Here is an 18,071-nt window from a genome sequence, read left to right as displayed (position 1 = left end):
AAACAAAAGGAAGTTCCTTCCCCATCTAATCAAACGGTGGGACTCATTGTTACAGGATGTCGCAGAGGCCAAAAGTACAAATGGCTCTTAAAACAAGATTACATAAATTTAGAGCAAGTATGTCCATCCATCTGTGCGCACTAAGAGCAGTGGTCCAGATGCAACCTCTGGCTTGGAAAGTTCCTGAATTGCTGGAAACTGGACATATATAGGAGCATCGTTTTGTCAGTGTTTTGAAGCTTTATCTACACGCTGATTACTGATTAATTACAATAAATGCCTAATGGTACAATGAGCTCACATACTTGTGTGGAAAGGAGACATCTGATAAGGAAGAACACGAGAAGGCACTAGAACCTGAAACAAGATTACTCAGCCCGCGAGAGGGGGTAAGATCTGAGCAGAAGGGACTGCCAGCATCTGAACGCTAACAACGGCTGTTTTTAACCACTTCACAGGAAATTTTGTAGCTTCAACCTACAGCTCAGGGATGGTCTAGCATCGACTGCATATAAACAGTTCCTTCAGATGAGCACAACTCCATCTGGCTCCAATTTACGGATAGAGATAGGACACGGATGGTCAAGTGGCACCTCACGAGAGGCACGCAGCCCTTATCTCCCCGATGCAGTCCTTGTGGAGGACAGCTGGCAGGGTGTCTGCAACTGCTGAACACCCAGCAGAGCCCAGGAACTGAGCACAGCCTCGTCCTCTGCACCCGCGCCGGGCAGCCCCGCTCTCGGCGCCTGCTCCTTCTCCACCCGTTCACCAGGCAGGGGCTCCATCCTGGCTGCCCTGGGCCTCGAGGGGATCACGGGCAGCAGCAGCATGTGCGAGGAATACAGGAGGCCAAAAACTGGCTAGAAGTTACAAGGGGGAAGGGCGGAGGACTGCTTACGGTGGCTATGAAGCAGCGAAACTCAGAGAAACTCAGAGCTATGAACTCAGAGAAAACCACGAAGAAGCAGCAGTAGAGGCTACAGTACAAGTGGTCAACTCCATAACTAAAAGGATCCAAGGCAGGAATATTTCAGACTGATACTCTACTTGGACATCCAGCAACGTTTCTTTAAGAAGCAAATGACAGCAGGAAGACGGGCTCCTGGACACTTCACTCCAGCAGAGGTGGCCTGGTTCAGCCCCTGCTTGGAGCAGGGTCACTGGGGCAGGTCGTCCTGGGTTTTGAAGGCCTCCAAGGAAGGAGACTCCACAACCTCACTGGAGTCCGTCTCTCTGTTGGATCACGCTCCCATTGAATAAGTTTCTTGTATACAACCGTAATTTCTTGCATGTCAGCGTGTGCCCTTTTCCTCTTGCCCTGTCACTGGGCGCAACTGAGAAGAGCCGGGCTCCATCTTCTATATTGGCCACCTCAGGTACCTATACACACTGATTTGGTCCCCCCAAGACTTCTCTTCACCCCAACTCTCTCAGCCTCTCTCTGTATGACCTGAAAAAGTGACTCCACTATCACAAAGAAAAGTACTTTTGACTGGATGATGCTCACTAAAGGAGTCAATGCCAAGGTTAAGCCCCAAAGAGGCACGATTAGCCGACATCAATTTCACGGGGCATCGTATCATATCACATGCCTGCTGAAACTGAACCAGTTTGAGATGCCCTTATCAACCAGCCACAGTTTCCTTTCTCACAGTGGCAAGGCTGCGTGCCAGCTGCTCGAACAACAATGCAGCAACCAGCAGCAACCAGGAGGGCCTGACGCCTTCAGCTGAGCGCCGACCGAGCGCCCCTCACACACGGCAGAAGCTGTTCGCACAGGCTGGAGCCCATGGCAAAAGTTTGCTGAGAAGATGTCTGAACAGGACAGAAAGCAGTGACAGGAAAAGTACCTTATTAGTCAACTAAAAACTGCTCTGAAGTCCTTTCGTGTGCTACATCACTTTGTCTTTTCCACAGTGCACAGCTGCAGAGAACTTTAATATATGAGGATTTCTGCCTCAAACTGGGTATGGACCAAATTTTTGATCTACAGCAATTTAAAGTCCACATTACCATACCACTCAGGTTATTCTATTATTATAATTTTTTGGTTTAATTTGATCAGTAACTTCAGGACGATTCTAGATACCTATCTGCTGCTTTCTGGATGATGTAAGCACAAAGATAACAGACCCTAGCACACCAAAAGGTCGGCAAGTTACAGGAAGAGTATGCCCAACAGAGAAGCCTCCATCCTGACACTTCAGCAAGACTTCAGGGCTACCAACAAAATGATGTGAATTGACCATACAAACTCTTCCTGTAAAGAGATTTTAAATGTATTCATATAAGAAGAAAAGCAAACAAACAACAAGAACAACCACAACAACATTGAGAAAAATATCAAACCTTCAGCTGGTCCATTGCATCTTAAAACCTCATACAGTCGTCTGACAATCATATCACCAATTCCTCCACCCTATTACAACCAAAACAGAGACCAGCTTCCTGAACCCTCTCAGTGCATTCACCTTTGTATTCTTTTCAACACGACGCCTGGTTTTGCTGCAACAAGGCAAGGCAGTTCCAGGTTCACACAGTGCACTGGGGCCTCGTGGCACCGTCTCCTCAAAATACTAAGTCATCTGTAGAGTTCAGAAGGTCCTCATGGTCAAACTATGTGCTCCAAGCTGGCCCAACACTAAATTAATGTGTAAAATTAATCCTTGGGTAGAAAATTATCTTTTCTTTTTTTTTGTAAGACCCCATTAATTACCCGACAGGTATGGCGTTTGCGTATGTGTTAGGGTGCTGTGCACACAGCACATCCATCACTGCCCTGCATTCACACACAATGACCATACAGACAGGCAGGCACTCGCATTCCTACCCAATTCCTATTTATAACATTATACACGAACAAAAATACTCTTGAGTAATTTCAAGTTAAATACCAAAGAACAAGAAAGTCTTCAAGTGCAAGCAGCTGTTACGTGCATGAAAGCATTGCTCTATTTTTGACAGACGCTGTTCTGGAACAGCGAGTGAATTAGCTTTCAACCTGACGCTTATGACTGCAGCTTACCAACCAGCTCTGGCACAAGCCTGCACTGAAAATGTGCTTGATCAGCCATGGCTAACCAATAATCTCTGGAAACAGTTTACAAGGACTTAAAGAGCACCAACTGACTTTTGAAAAAGGCCACAAAGATCAGCACTGGTATTTTTTATACCCTTCAGAAGGAAGAAGTCATGAGTGTGAAAGACAAAAAGGATATCATAAATAATGCCTACTGCATTTAGTAGTGGCTGGGAAGTCAAACCCCACTGCTCTGTTCACTAAAAATACTGCTTTCGTTCTCTGATTTTTCATTCTCTCATTAATGCAGTGTGAAAAAGCATGCCAGTGGTTAAAAAACTTAGATTAATAAATTCAAAATAAGTTTATTTCAAAACAAACAAACAAACAAACAAAAAACACAACAAAAAAATAATTTTCACAGTCCTTAGATTGTCTGCAGTCACTCCCTTACTGTACAAGAACAAAATACAGTGGTACAAGAGAAAGGGATCCCACCAGCATCCCACTGAAGAACTTACTAACCAACCCACTCAGACAATCCAAAAAACAGTTTTGAAACAAAAAATAAAACCTGATTTGTAATAGAGCTCTCCATGTAGCTTAAGGAAAAAAAAAAATTGATCTAGTTTCTGGGTGAGCAAGAAGCCGATGGCTCTGTACAGCTTACCTGTTTGCTTTTATCAAACAAGTTCCTTTCTAGTGCAGCAGAAAAGCCTTCCTCTGAGCTGTAAGGTTAACTGTAGCTTCATTGGCAGATACAAGTACGTACATATATACATGCTGACACTCAGTAGAGGGCAACAAGTAGCAAATTCCAGCAGCAACTAGGCTGATCAAACCAAAAGCTGTCAGAGATTAACTGAAAAACACCGCAGTTTAATCACAAGCCTCACGAATGCAGGTAACCACCACGAAAGAGAATAATATGCTGTTGATTTATTTGCAGGAAACAGCTGGCGAACTATTCAGAAATTAAGCGTGAGCTCGAAAATGGAAAAACATCTCCCAGACACGCAGTCAAGGTCACAGACGCAACTGACCAAGAAGTTTGAGGAGAGCTGCACTCGGCCGGCCCCGCGGCTTGGCAGGACACAGCTTTCAAAGAATTCCAGCCCCGGAGGCCGCTGGCAAGGGAAGGCAGCTCTTCCTCTCGAGCTGCAGAGCTGAGATGGAGAGCGGCCCGCTTGATTTTGGGGTGGAACTGCACCGAGCCCCTTGTGGCTAGGACGGGCAGCATGGCACATCAAAGCAGCAGCACTGTCAGAAAACAGCGATGCCGCTGAGAGGAACAAATGCCGTGCACGGAAAGCACCGATGTGCCCAAACCTCAAGGCTACAGGTGCTCTGAAACAGCAACAACTCGAAATCAAACTGCAGCTGCACGGCCCCAGGCAGCTGCTGATGGAAGCAGAGTGCTCACAGCACAGGGGATGCCAGCCCAGCTCTGTCCCGAAATAGGGAGCAGGACCTTCCTTGGTGCTAATAAAACTCCAAGATAAAGGAGAGGGGTAAACACTGAGCACAAGGAGCACGGCTAGCAGGTTGGCTGGCTTGGAAGCCTTGTGTGTGTGTGTTTGTGTATGGCAGAGATGGGGGGGGGATCACGTGGAGAAAATATGTTTCCTTCTGCAGGTTCCATGGGGTAGGCCCGCAGAGCTGCTGCATAAAACTGTCACAAGGAAGATGCTGGAGGACAGAACAACACGTCTCTGCTGGCAAAAACAGCCTCACGCTGAGCATGGGAGAACAAAGAGAAGAAAGCTTAAGAAAGAAAAAAAAAATACATAGCAAGCAAAGATTTCTTAACTGTTATTCAAATCTTCACAAACAAATTTTGGGATAATCAGTCCCTAAGTGTTAAACTAAGGCTGTAGTTTGGCAAATCCTTTAAGCTGGCATAAATTTGCATTGCCGCTGAAAGAAAGTCTCACCATCTGCCAGTCCCCCGTGCCAGCACAAACATCCGAGCACTGAACCAGGAGCACTTCTTTTGCCAGTTCACTTTTTCAGATGGATCGGTTCCCCAAACCAGTTCACAGGCTGGCCATGTAAATACTTGTACTGGCAAAGAAGCGGGACTACTTCTCCTGCAGCACCAGCCTGAATTATTCCCTGGGCTACAGCCTAGGTCATGTCGATACTGAAACGCTGAGAGGAGTCCCAGGTAGCACTCCCCACCCTCAGACACATTGTATTTGTGCCACGCTTCACAGTTACAATCACCAAAGTGAAGTGTGGGAACTTCCCAGAGCCTCAGAAATGCCCATCTTTTAATTTTCACCAGCCATAAACAAGCATCTTTTCTGGATACTCTGCTCCTCAGTCAGAACACCATTTGTATTTAGAAATAACAGGCTGCTGCTGATCATTTGCTCATGTTGGGCCCCAAAACACTGGTACATGACTGGAAAACGAAACTGGACTCAGCTCAGAGCTCTACCCCAGCAGGAATGTAAGATCTGTGGGCTGCCCTGAGTATCCGTGAGTCACCACACAATCCTTTGCTGAAGAGCACAAGCGTCTAGAAGAAAATGCCACTGCCAACAAAAACACCGTCAGGAAAAATCCTTAAGCCAGGAAAAATCCTTAATCCTTAATCTGTAAAACTCTATCTGGTTCGAGCAATTCAAGCAAATACTGAGAGATGAGACTGAGAGCTAGCTGCTCTTTCCTGCAACTCAGGGACAAACTCTAGCCCAGGCAAGCATGCCCGATGAACCAGTTAGATCAGCAAGTTGTAGTGCTCCTGCATTGAATTTATTTCTGGGTACAGAGCGATCTCTACAAATGCCATAGGCATGCCATAGGCAAACGGAGGGGAAGCTCCTCTGCTCCACAGCTGCTCCTCAGGCTGAAGCCCAGCTGCAGCTCTGGGCTTCCCCAGGGCCCACGCAGGCAGCATCCGAGCCCCATGCCCATCTCTGCCCTCACTCCATGCTGTCAGCACTTTTTGGTACCAGCACGGTTGCAGAGCCCTCGATCTCCACCTCTTCATCTGTTGCCTTACTACTGCACAGATACTCACTGGGATATTCTGCAGAACAAGATCTAGTGGAAAGAACATCCAGAAGTCCTGCTTGGGTTTCCTGTACACTGTTTTAAACAGCATCTGCAAAATTCAGAGCTGTGCCTCCTGGTGCCTATTCAGTGCTTCACCAGCTGCTGGCAGCTTCAGCTGTACCAGCTGATTACCTCTTCCCGGTTAAATTTCTACATCCTTGGCAACATTAAGCCAGCATGTCTGTAGGAAAGCTGCTACACAAGTGTCCAGAGCAGAGAACCTCTTCTCTACGGTTTCTAGAAAAGCTAACTGCTGGATGTGAGAAATCCGCACACTGTTAGAGGATTATTTTCTAAAGGAGCATTACTAACTCTGAAAGAAGCTAATTTAACAGGACACAGTCAGATCAGTCCAAATCCACAGCACTCCGGGTCTTCAGAAAACTCCAGGACACGCTAGTATGCGGCATCACATTGAAAATTTATTAGTACCCAGGAAATCACAAGCAGCAGTTCAGGTAGTTATAACCAGGTCAGTTTATTCTGAGATCAGAGGTGAGGAGAGAACAAGAGAGAAGCAGTTGGGTAATTCAACCATTTCAAGAAAAAGCACGGGTGCAGGTTTGCACCACATGCAACCTATAGAGCAAATTTTTAAGCCACCGGTGGCTGAGAAGCAGTGGGTGCCACTGGCCTACGGGTAGAGACAGGAGAGCATTAAAATCGAGCCCTCTGAGTTGCAGCTCTTCTGCTGGGTTACAAAGGGGTGGGAATGACACAAAGCCTCCAGGAATGTACCAGGGACTGTCAAACCATCTGCGTGCTCTCTTCTCAGTAAAAGGCATGGGGTAGGGTTAGGAGACGTGGTGTTGGGAGGAGCTGAAGCATGGACAGTTGATGGATCAGATGCCTGCTTATACGGTGATCACTGGGTCCCTGTCTGTGGGTACGATCTCCCTATATTGCTGCAACACCAGTAAAGGAAGCAAGCTTTTGATTTACAAAAGGCTTGAAGTTTTACATAATCAGCAGAGTTCACATGAGAGGAGACAGACACATAACAAAAAAAAAAACAAAACATAAAATAATGAAGCTTCCTCCCTCCTCAGCCTCTGCTTGGGACGGAGGAAAAACCTTCTCACCTGGGAGAGATTCAGGAGTAGTTCACTCCCTGACTCTGGTGAGCAGATTTCTATCTCCAGTGGCTATCTAGGACAGGACAGGCAGGAAACAGAACTATGCGCACGTACGAGTGCGATAACTGATAAGAGAAAGGAAAGAGAGAGTTAACATTTTGGGAGAAGATGGAAGAAGTAAAACCAGTAATAACAGGAAGTGGGGGAAAGACAGTGCAGCTCATGTATGCTGCTCCGTGCCATGTGCTGCTAGGGGAAAAAAAAAAAGCCACACAATCTGGAAAGAAAGAGAATAGCAGAACAAAAGCAAGGAATGTAGTATATCAGGCCTTCTGAGATGAGCAAATAGTTAGCCATTGTGTTATACCTGCGACTGCACTGTATACTCATGCCAAAAGTAGTTCATACCTATTGCTATGCAGATACCTTTCAGCCTGAGAATAATCTGCTGATGGTCTGGTCTGGGCTGAGCCACATCCCTTGAAGCAGACCAATTTCGGGTAGCCCAGTTAGTCCAGAGAAAATCCCTAACAAGATGTTTGCAAATGTATAATTTCAGATTTCTCACATTTAACCTTTCTTGGTGTCCTCTACCTTCAAGACTAGCACTGGAAAACGTGCATCAGTTTAAACTAAAATAAATGTCATTGAAACAAGTAGCTTTTCCCCCCACAGACACTTTTACAGGCTGAGAGTGGAGGGTGTAGACTAAGAGACTAAGAGCTGCTTCTTTTCCCCTTTCATATACATCATACCTAGAATCAGTATAAGCAATGGCAAGTTCAAGGCCCTAACGCTCACAGGTACAGAAGCCGATCCTTAGCTAAAGGTGCAATTATAACCTACGTATCATCTCTTGCATTTTATCCACAGCTGTTTTTCCCCCACAGTCAAAAACAACCCATGATCAACAGCGTCATTAAAACCTTTGGCCAACAATCCATCCATTCCTGTGAAAGTGCCCAGCTGCCAGCTGAAGCTCGGAGAACAGAACTCTTCACAGGTTTATTTAGTTAACAGAAATGCTTTTGAATGCTCAGTCCAGAAAGAGGATAGGAATTTCAGCGCACTGTGGCGTGGATGCATTTCTGATTCATTCCCTCTGATAGGGTATGCTTGTTTACAGAGCTCGAACTAGATCTGGTAAAGGCTGAAGATTCACTCTTGTGACTCCTAGGTCATAATGCCAACCCTTGCACAACGCCCGAAAACAAAGCTAGTTTTCCAAGACACTGCAGTGAACACAACAAAAGTATTTTAAAAAGCAGGCTGCAAGCGTGTTTTGCTTTGGTTTTGTTTGTTTTACATACAGAATTCTAATAAAATAATAACAAAAAAAAAGTTACACATAAAAAAATGCCTGTCCCCAATTGCACGAGGCACCCAACCGCAGAGGGCTTGCACCATGCTGCCCCCAAACCCCTACTGCCCTAACCCCTGCCTTCAGAGACAGCAGGGGGGCCCCAGGGGCTGGATTTCTGCTGGTTCGGGTGCTCGTGAATTACCAGTCTCACCAGTGACACTGCCAACTGGCTTATTTAGTGCCCTCAGTGAAACAGTACGCTAAGTTCTCCACGCACCAGCTCAGTGAACCACAGGGTTATTGCAATATTTACGTGCAGGAGTAGTAAATTATTAGGTAGAGCTTAGTCAGTGCGTGCTACGTTTCTGTCCATTTTGGTCCTATCACTTGAAGTAACACCAGTAAGAATAAAGATTACACATGGACCATTCATTTTTAAAAAAACGTTGCTGTGAGTGGCAAAATCCCACATATTCATAAAAATTTAGAAATGGGCTGTATTTGGCTAAATGAACCGAGCAGCTCACCACGCAAAGTGCACCAACAGAAAAGGTCCAGAGTAACCTGTTGTGGCTATTACAGCATCTCCACGGCGTACTCCTCTGTACTGCTAAGAATAACACCCACGTACACTGCAGCTCCTGCAGGAACGCAATCAAACCCAGATCCAGAAAAAGCAGGAGTGAGGTGAGAAGCAAAGACAAAAAATGACTTCAGGTAACCCACAGGTGTCTCCACTTTTACTCCTCTTCCTCCAGCCCCCTACAGAGGGCCAGGAGCTCTGAAGGGACACGTGGAAGAAGTTTGGGCTGACAGACTGCTGCCCCCTGCCACAGCCCTTGGCCTAAACGTGCAGTGACAGCAAGGGCAGGGGAAAGGCACAGCAGAAGGAGAGAAGGTGAAGGCCACCACACTGCTGCTGTCCTTGCGGACTTGATGAACCGATGCTGACAAACCCAGCAGCATGCTACAAGCTCTGGCTTTGCTGGGAGAAGATCAAGGGAACACGAGAAGACAAAGTGAAGCATTTCTGTACCGCTGAGCAAAGGACTGCACCTGTTCTGATCCCTGAAATACACGGGGATTTCAGCAGTGTCCGAAAGCCAAGCAGTGCTAAACAACGTTCATCACTTTACCGTCACCCCAGAAAAACGTCAAGCTGTCTGTACGGAGGGATTCATCCCCATCCACAGACATTCTTTGACAATTAGCAAAAGCATCAGTCACCACTGAGAAAGGCAAGATGCAGCAGCTCAGGAATCACACGCGTGATCCGGCATTACAATGCCAAAAGCCCTTTTGTAAAGCCCTGGCACGTATCATTTACAGAAGCATACCGCTGCAGATGGAAACAGAAGCTGTATTCCTCTTTCCTGCACAAAACTGAAACCCAGTAAAGCCACAGATATTTTTAGAGCGCAAGTTTCAAGCGCTGGGGCCTTAAAGAGATTTAGAGCCGTCTGCAAGATAGATTGGCTTAAAAAAATCCAAGCTAACGGGGGTGTGGGGGGGAAATCCAGACCACGTCCCTGCTGAGAGCTTTAGCACAGTACCGGTTCAACCAGAGGTACACAAAGACCTCGTTTCAAAAAGGAAGAAAAAAAAAAAAAAAAGCACAAGAAAAAGGAAATTCCCACCCACTTTCTGTATCGGAGGAGCTGGGATTTAGCGCACCCAGCACAAACCCGGGGCTGTTCCTTCTCTCCTCCCTGCCAGGCTCTCCCCAGCAGCTGAGGTCCTGCAGCTGCAGCAACAACAGCCTGCCTGTGGCTGGCCCCGGCGCTGGGCAGCTCACTGCCTCCCTTCTGCTGCACCGGGGGCAGCAGCAAAGCGTGCAGGGCTTCTCTCTCCCCCCCCCTCCCTTTCCCCGTCCCCTTTTTTAAAAAAGTGAAAAGCTCCTGATGAATATTCATCGCCGGGCCTTTCTACCCGGGGTGTGAATTTCATTTTCAAGGGCTCGGGGAGAATTGCAAATCAGCCCGGCACAATGGGCGAGCTTGACTGGCTTTCGGTGAAAGCCTCAAGACACGGCGACAGAGAGAAAAAAAATGATTTGGGCAGGAAAAAAACATAATAAAATGAAATAACACGAAAAGCGTGCGAAGATCTTGGGAACACCCAGCGCAGCTCCAGCACCGCCTGGGCCGCGTTTTCGGGACTCTGCGGGTTTGCTGCTTTCGGGTTTGTGTTATTTGTGTTGTTATTTGTGTTATTTTCCAACCCCACAGTTCAGGGGGAGGCCCCCTGCCCCCCGCGCCCCACTCACTTTCGTCCTGCCGTTGATGTGGTAGTTGCCCAGCTTGCCGTTGCAGTGGCGGATCAGATCGTCCATGCTGTTCATCAGCAGGCGGATGGTCTGGCAGCCCGGCTCCTTGCCCTCCACCCAGGTGATCTTGTCGCCGCGGATGTCCTTGGACGAGTCGCTCTTCTGGCTCACCAGCTGCCCGTCGGTGAAGCGGCCGGTGTGGTGCAGCGCCCGCACCTCCTGGGCCACCCGCCCGCCCAGCTCCTTGCCCAGGAAGTCGTCCACCACGCAGATGCCGTGCTTGTTCATGCAGGGCACGATGTACTCCAGCGCCAGCCGCTGCGGCACCAGCGACTTGGTCTGCCCGTTGGGGCGCAGCGCGGCCCCGCCGGGCCCCGCCTGCCCGCCGCCCGGGTACAGGTTCGACTTGTCCCGGTACAGCAGCACCGCCTCCCCGCCCGGCACCGCCGACGCCGCCTCCGCCTCCCCCCCGGCGGCAGCGGCGGCCCCGCCGACGTGGTTGTGGCTGAGCGGGGCGGCCTCGCCGGGAGCCTCGCTGCCGGGGGCCGCCGCCGCCGCCGCCCCCCCCGGGCGGCCGCCGCCCCCCGCGCCGTGAGCCCGCTGCGGCGGGGGGAGCCCCGCGCGGGGCTCGGCAGCGCCCCCTGCTGCGGCTGCCGCTGCCGCCGCCGCCGCCGCCGTGCCCCCGCCGCGGCAGATGAGCTTGTGCTTCTTCCAGTCCTGGCGCTGGTGCTCCTTGCTGCAGTAGAAGGAGCTGCGGCAGCGCCCGCAGCGCAGCAGGTTCTCCATCTTCCCGCACAGCTCGCAGTACTGCCGGTCCCTCTCGCTGCTGCTGCTGCTGCTGCTGCTGCTGCTGCTCCCGCTGCTGCTCTCGCCGCCGCCGCCGCCGCCACCTCCGCCGCCGCCGCCGCCGCCCTGTCCGGCCCCGCCGCCGCTGTCATTCGCCATGGCGCTGCGCTGCGCTGCTCGGGGTTATGTAAGGAGGCGGGCGGCCGCGGCGCTAAGGCGGGCCCCCGGCCGGCCGCGCGGGGAGGCAGCGCTCACTGCATCATGGCCGCCCGGCGCCGCCGCGGCCCCCGCCGGCCCGCGGCCTCCTTCGGGGCGGCCGAGGCGCGGGGCTGCCGCGGGGGCCCCCCCCGGCGCCTGCCTCCTCCTCCTCCTCCTCCCTCCCGTGCGGCGCGATCGCCGCTAGCGCCGCCTCATCGCCGGCCGGGCGGGTGGCGCGGTGCGGGGCGGGGGGCGCCGCTCGCTGCCCGCCGGCTGCCGCCTCCTCCTCCTCCTCCTCCTTCTCCTCCCTCCTCCTCCTTCTCCGGCCGCCCGGCGCTGTGTCGGGGCGAGGAGGAGGCGCCACACTCGCGGCCCGCTCCGCACGTACGCCACTTCCAGCCCCACAGCGCCGCGGGCGCGTCAGGCGGGCGGGGCCGCGGCGGCCGGGCGGGCGGAGCCGGGCAGGGCGGGGGAGCCCGGCTCTGAGGAGGGGGGATTTAGGACGGGAGGGGGTTGTCGCTGATCTCTGCCCCAAAGTGTCCCCGCCTGGTGCCCGCCACGACGCCTCCTGGGCGGCTGGGGTGGCCGTGGTGCCCCTCAGAGGCAGCCGGTGAGCAGCCCAGGCGCGCTCCTTCCATGGGTTTGCCGGGGGGAGAGGCAGCAGCCCTCAGCTGGTGCACACCGCCTTTCTGGTCAGAAATCCATCCTAAAATCCAAAAAGAGTCAAAGAAATGAGCAATATCTAGATTCGGAGGGAGAAAGGTGAGGTTAGCCGTCTGGTTGGTAACCCAAGATGAGTGGCTTGGGCTTTCTACCTCTACGTTGCCACAGGCTTTCATGTGACTTAGGACAAATCCATTCTTCTTCACCTCTCAAACAGAAATACCAACACTTTCCCTCCTCACAGGCTGTCGTGAGGCCTAAGACTGTAATACAGTCCTGTAAGATGGCTACATTCACGCTATCGATAAGGCTCGTTCTCACCGTCTCTCTATAGAGAACCAGGTTTAAAATGAGCTGACGTATCAGTAGGCCTTAGAGGGGCGTTGGACACTGCGTGTGCTACGTGAAGGATGTCAAAGCAGAAGCAAAGTGTGCCAAGGCTGCAAATGCCTGTGATACACACACAGAAAAAGGGAAGGAAAAACAGGGTGAATTATGAGGAAGGCAAAAGGAGGACTGAGAGGACAAGGTCGTGTCATGGCCATGAAATCTCCTGAATGCTATCAGCAAGTGCCAAGGCTGAATTTAAAATAAAGAAAAGCTGAAAGAACTGGAAAAGCTGGGAACTGAAAACAGAGTCACAGGTTAGTAATTTCTGTGTTCATGGCTCTTAAAGGGAGGACAGTATAATGGTAGAGGCAGAAGGAAGTAGTTTAAAACCACATTTTAAGTCCAGAGCATAAAGGGGACAGAATTTTAATCTAGGTTTAATGGCAGTTGTTCACTGACTACAGCAATATGAGGTAGGTCAGAAATACTAGGCATTCCTCTAGCGTGCTTTAAGCTGAGATTAATACGGCTGAATTCTTTGGACATAGAGCATCGTTAAACCAGGCTAAATGGTGAAAGAGTCAAGCCTGTTATTTTCAAAAACTTCAGAAATGCAAACAATGCCAGGGAGAAACTGAAGAGTTAAAGACCTTTTGTGTTTGTTGTGTACTCCTTTGGCAAACATAATGGAGATGAAAGTCACAGGCTCAGAGCCCGGTAGTCCAACCATGAAACAAATAAGAAAAGGACCAAGGTACGAATATGGTGTCTGGCTAAAACCAAATGATAGTTATTAATTCGTGGGCAAATTTGACTTAAAAACTCCTTTGTTCTTTCCCTCTTTCCCACATGTCTTTTGGGATGCAATTAAAGGTCTTGGTCTTAATTTTTACGGTTACTAATGTGCTGAACTACTTCAGGCTGTCTTGATGTACTACTGTGTTCCCAGCGTGGTCAACAGAAAAAAACAAAACAAGATCAACAAAATCCATTTTCAAATACACAAAATATTTGCCATATTTTATGGTTATAGCACTTCACCAGGGGCACAAAACAATTCCATAGAGGTTGTGCTCCAGTGACAAAACTGAAGAAAAGAGCGGTGGTAGGGAAATTCTGAAAACAATGACTATTTATATCACAATTGTGTCTACAACGTGCTAGAAATGTTTTCCAAGCATATAAAGACTCTATTCATTGCCAGAGAGCTTGTTCCTTAAAAGACAGCATAAGGGCAGAGCATGACAGAAAGGAACATACAGTATACAAAGCAAAATGACCAACACGATGGTTGCCAAAACGGAGGGGGAGGGTACTGCCTCCTCTCTTTCCTGCGAGTTGCTCTCCACTGGCTCCCTAGCTTGGCGTTTCCAAGAGAGCTAATTTCTTGTGTGTGCCAGTGGGTGCTGGAAATGAGCTTGAAGGGTTACTGGGCAGTGATGAGACATGATCGATTCACAGAGAATGCAGATAAAAAGTCTCTAAAGTTGTACCAGTCATGAGGAGGAGGATGTGGGATAAACTTAATGCAAGGTCAGAGGTTTTTTTTTTTTTTTTTTTTTTTATCACCACTTAGATACAGATCTGATGTGTTTATTAGAAATGCCTAAAAAAAATAGGCTGGTCAATGAATAACTTTCCTGTTTTCGTGAAGTAGTAATAATAGGTGCATTTATCTATCCTTACATGTGCTTTATATAGTTGGAGTACTGCAGTGGTAAGATTGTACAAGCAACCAAAAGAATCTTTGAAGCCCAGGGGAAGGGGGGAATGCAAAACAGCAAGATTACAGGCATTGGATTCACAGAACAAAAGCAGCTTAGAAATAAAGTAAAATACATCCCATTTTCAGATAGTTTTGCTGTGACGGTGTCACAGTTTGTATTTAGGACTGGTGGACCTATAGCATTTGCTCTTTCCCCCCCCCAGACCACTCCACTGTGTTCTTCAGCCTGGCTGCCCTTATTCCACGTAAGCCATTATTCATTGATCTCGGCAGTGGCATTTTTCAAGCTAGCTTTCATACTAGCAAGTGAACTGTAACAGGTTTGCAGCTTTTCCAAATAAAACCAGAGAACTGTTTGTCTCAGTTGGATTCTCCGCTAAGCTCGCTTCCTTTCTAATCAGGACACGCTGTACAAAGAACATCCACGAGGCCATGCAGGTGCTCCTCTGCTGAACGCACGCTCTTTTTCCGAGGCACTCAAAGGGTTAGCGTGGTTTATTCACCTCTCAAACATTGCCCCCGTTTCTGCAGAGCCGGGAAGGGTTCATCCAGTCATGCTGATGCGGAGCACGTAGGGTGCTGCCTGGCTCTGACCCCTGCAGAAGAGCACACCTGGTTTCCTTCTGTGACAGCTGGGACACGTCAAGGTGCTCTGTGGCCAGCCCAGGCTCTGATACACCGAGGGCTTGATGCTCTGCTCTTGCAGGTACTGTCCCCTACACGCGGAGTACCAGGTGCTCCTGCACTGTCCTGCACCGTACACACGCTGCTCAGCACCGTGTAAGGTGGCACACGGCCCCTAGGACAACACAAGGTCGGGCTCACAGCCCTGGGATTAATCCTCAGTACTCTGGGCCACGTTGCACCCTGCCTTTTGCTTGTTGACACCATCGCAGAGTCTCCCTCAATTTTTTTTTTTTTTTCTGAAATTAATGAAATAATTTGGTTGTTTATCACTGAATATCATAATGTTGTAATGTTGAAAGGAAAAAAAAAACACCTTTCATTATAATCTGAGATTATAAGGGTTGGGCTAAATTATAAGGAGAAGTATTCTCAATTACTTTGTGTAAACTTGAATAGCTCAGTGTTTAATGCTGCGGGATTCCTCCAGGCTCTTCAGCCGAAATTGTTTTTGCTGTCCCTGAATCTGTCTGAAATGATATGCATTTGCTTCTCTGGGAATGTAGCCTGTTTATTACACCAAAAATACAGTTGGGGTTGATCAAGAGAGATTTATGCAGATTAAGACGGTTGACTGCTTTAATAATTGTATTCATATTTAAATAAAAGAGAGTTACAGTAGTGAGTTACAGTATAAGACAATGTTCTTTTCTCTCTTTTTTTTTCTTCTGGAGATGCTGCTACGAGACATCTATTTCTGTAAAGCTACGGCAATGCAGCAGAGCTCAGGAAAAGCTCAAGACCGACTTATTCCAGTCTTGTCTTCATTTTAAAATTTGTACCATGAGAAGTTCAAAAGCTTTTTCCACATTGTTTGTGAGGTTTCTCCAGAGGGAGTATTTCTGGCTCTGGTTAGAAAAGAACTCCCTGTCTTGCTAAAGATTGACAATTATGTACATTTTTGGCCTCTAACTTAAGCAAGCCAGCAGGCCCTCGGGGTGCTTAAAGCCCTGTTATGGACAGAAAGTTACTTCTAAAGAACATTTTTTAAACGCTATTTGAAATCTAGGCTCTGATACAGCGATAAGCTGTTTTGAAAACAGAGCTCATGTAGGTCATATTTATCTTAACTGCTCCACAAGTTGTTCTCTATTTTGACACAGACACGTCTTCTAGCTCGGAACAAGGGGCTCGGAGGTAAAGAAAGTCTCTTCGGTGTTTCAGAGGGCCACAGCCATTACATGACCTTTTTACTGTGCAGCTGATCTGTGCTTCCTGGCCCCGTGTCATCACGGCTCAGCATCGTGACATGCTGAAAGATCATCACGGTGGAAACAATGCAGAGCAGCATTTGGATGGTGTGGCGGCCTGCCCTGCTTATTTTGTGTGTGTACCTGATTTATTGCACATCATATTTTCTCTTTCCTCCTCTTCCAGCTGCCAGGCACGTAGTTCTCTCTTCTGCCAGTGCCTTGCCTTGTACTTGGAAAAGGGAACAGGGACGCCCTGGGGTGTGGGCAAGAAGGGCAGTTGGCTTTGTGCACCTGGGGAGACCCAGGGAGCCTCAGCTCGTGGGTTACGATATATCCTGCTATTACAGTCTCCATATTTTTCTCCAGATTGCCTAGAAACTATTATCCAGAGCACAACAGAGGACCTCAAGAACTGTCCCTGGAGCTACAAAGATGTGTTTTATTAAAGGACTGGACATTTTATCTCTGGGTGGAGATGCAGTTTCTTTTCCCTTTCTCCAGCTGGCTAGCACAATTTTTGATATCCTCGATGTCTTTTTCTTGTGAAGGCAGTTGTACTAGCAAGAGAGATTCCAAGAAAAAGCTTAGGACACTTGCTGCTCTGAGAGGAGAAACCTGCCTCGGCAATTTAAGAGAGGAAGGAAAAGACAATAGTGAGGGAGTTCTTGAACTGATAACGCCGACTATTGAGGTGTTATTCCTCAACAGACTTTGGGTTCTGATTTTTTTTTTTTTAATGAGGCAATTTAGTGAGAAGAACGGGGACAAGCTTCATTTTTGTTTGTTTTCTAAGTGAACAATGGTGTCCTCCCCCTTGTCTCGAACAATGGGAATATGATATAATAGTTGATGTTTTGTTAAAACTTGCACGTCAGTCCTGAAGAGCTCACCTTTGCCAGGTCTGCCTACATACGTGTTCACGTGCATGAGCATTGCGAGCCTAAACCATAAAGTGTCCTCCCAGTGTAGGTGAACTCAGCACAGCTCAGACTTTGTTCTCCTGCACTCCATTTCCTCTTGTCCCAGGACTGCCTGGGGCCTCTCTGATGCATTGGCAGGATGTCCTATTGCTCTTCCACATTGCCCTCCTCGCTGTCCCCCCTATCCCAAGGGCTTACTGATGCCTTTTCTTGCTTTCCACCCTTTCCAAAGACACAGACTTGCCATTCCATTTGCTGTCAGTGCTCCTCCTGTGCCCTCCTGCAACATCGTCTTTAGTTTGGGCAAATTTAAGTCATGGTGTTGAGCAGCTGCCCACCAAAAGAGGCTGCTTCCAGCAGCATCTTCCTTCACCCTGCCTTACTTTAGCACCACGCTTGTCTAGCCCTTTGGTGAGTCAGTTCAAGAGAATAGTTTTCTGTTGGATTAACAAGTTGGATCGGCTTACCGTGTGGTTTGATGTGGTGCAAGAGAGGGTGTGGACCAGCAGGGCCAGGAGTCAGGGAGCGAAAAGCAGGACCACCCAAGTCAGAACAGTAAGCTGACTCAGCCGTGTCATGAAACTTCACCCTTATTTACTTCGTATTATATAACTTGACCCATTTCCACTCCGTCCCTAACAGAGGGAAGGCTTTCCAAGTGACCTGTTCGAACTGTATGGAGAGAATCAGCGGGCCCAAATTGCAGGGTGTTGTGATATACTAGGACATGGCAATGGCTGGCATTGGCCCATTCGTCTGTCTGAGGTTGCGGGGAGAGGTGCCTTGTGCTTTTGGCTCTGTGAACAACATGCCAAGGACTTTTACAGGTCATTTTACAGGTTAT

The 18,071-nt window shown here is 48.7% G+C and overlaps 1 protein-coding gene and 1 long non-coding RNA gene across 3 annotated transcripts in view; one reads left to right on the top strand and one right to left on the bottom strand.

Annotated features, from left to right (window-relative positions):
• EGLN1 (egl-9 family hypoxia inducible factor 1) overlaps window positions 1-11,929 on the bottom strand; it is a 34,022-nt gene extending 22,093 nt beyond the window's left edge. Inside the window, exon 1 of the mRNA XM_005024325.6 lies at window positions 10,728-11,929. Coding sequence (XP_005024382.5) covers window positions 10,728-11,672 — 945 coding nt within the window. The 5' untranslated portion in view covers window positions 11,673-11,929. The remainder of the gene's footprint in view (window positions 1-10,727) is intronic.
• Window positions 11,930-12,256: 327 nt separating this feature from the next.
• Window positions 12,257-16,769, top strand: LOC119716518 (uncharacterized). 2 transcript variants are annotated; one of them, XR_011808285.1, is made up of 2 exons: window positions 12,257-15,136; window positions 16,218-16,769. It is a non-coding gene; the product is annotated as an uncharacterized lncRNA (long non-coding RNA). The 2 variants fall into 2 exon arrangements; XR_011808284.1 differs by having other exon boundaries at window positions 15,789-16,769.
• Window positions 16,770-18,071: the final 1,302 nt, after the last annotated feature.

This window comes from Anas platyrhynchos, chromosome 3 (genome assembly GCF_047663525.1).
Source record: "Anas platyrhynchos isolate ZD024472 breed Pekin duck chromosome 3, IASCAAS_PekinDuck_T2T, whole genome shotgun sequence".
NCBI classification, from domain to species: Eukaryota; Metazoa; Chordata; class Aves; order Anseriformes; family Anatidae; genus Anas; species Anas platyrhynchos.
This window is presented reverse-complemented; position numbering and strand designations above follow the sequence as displayed.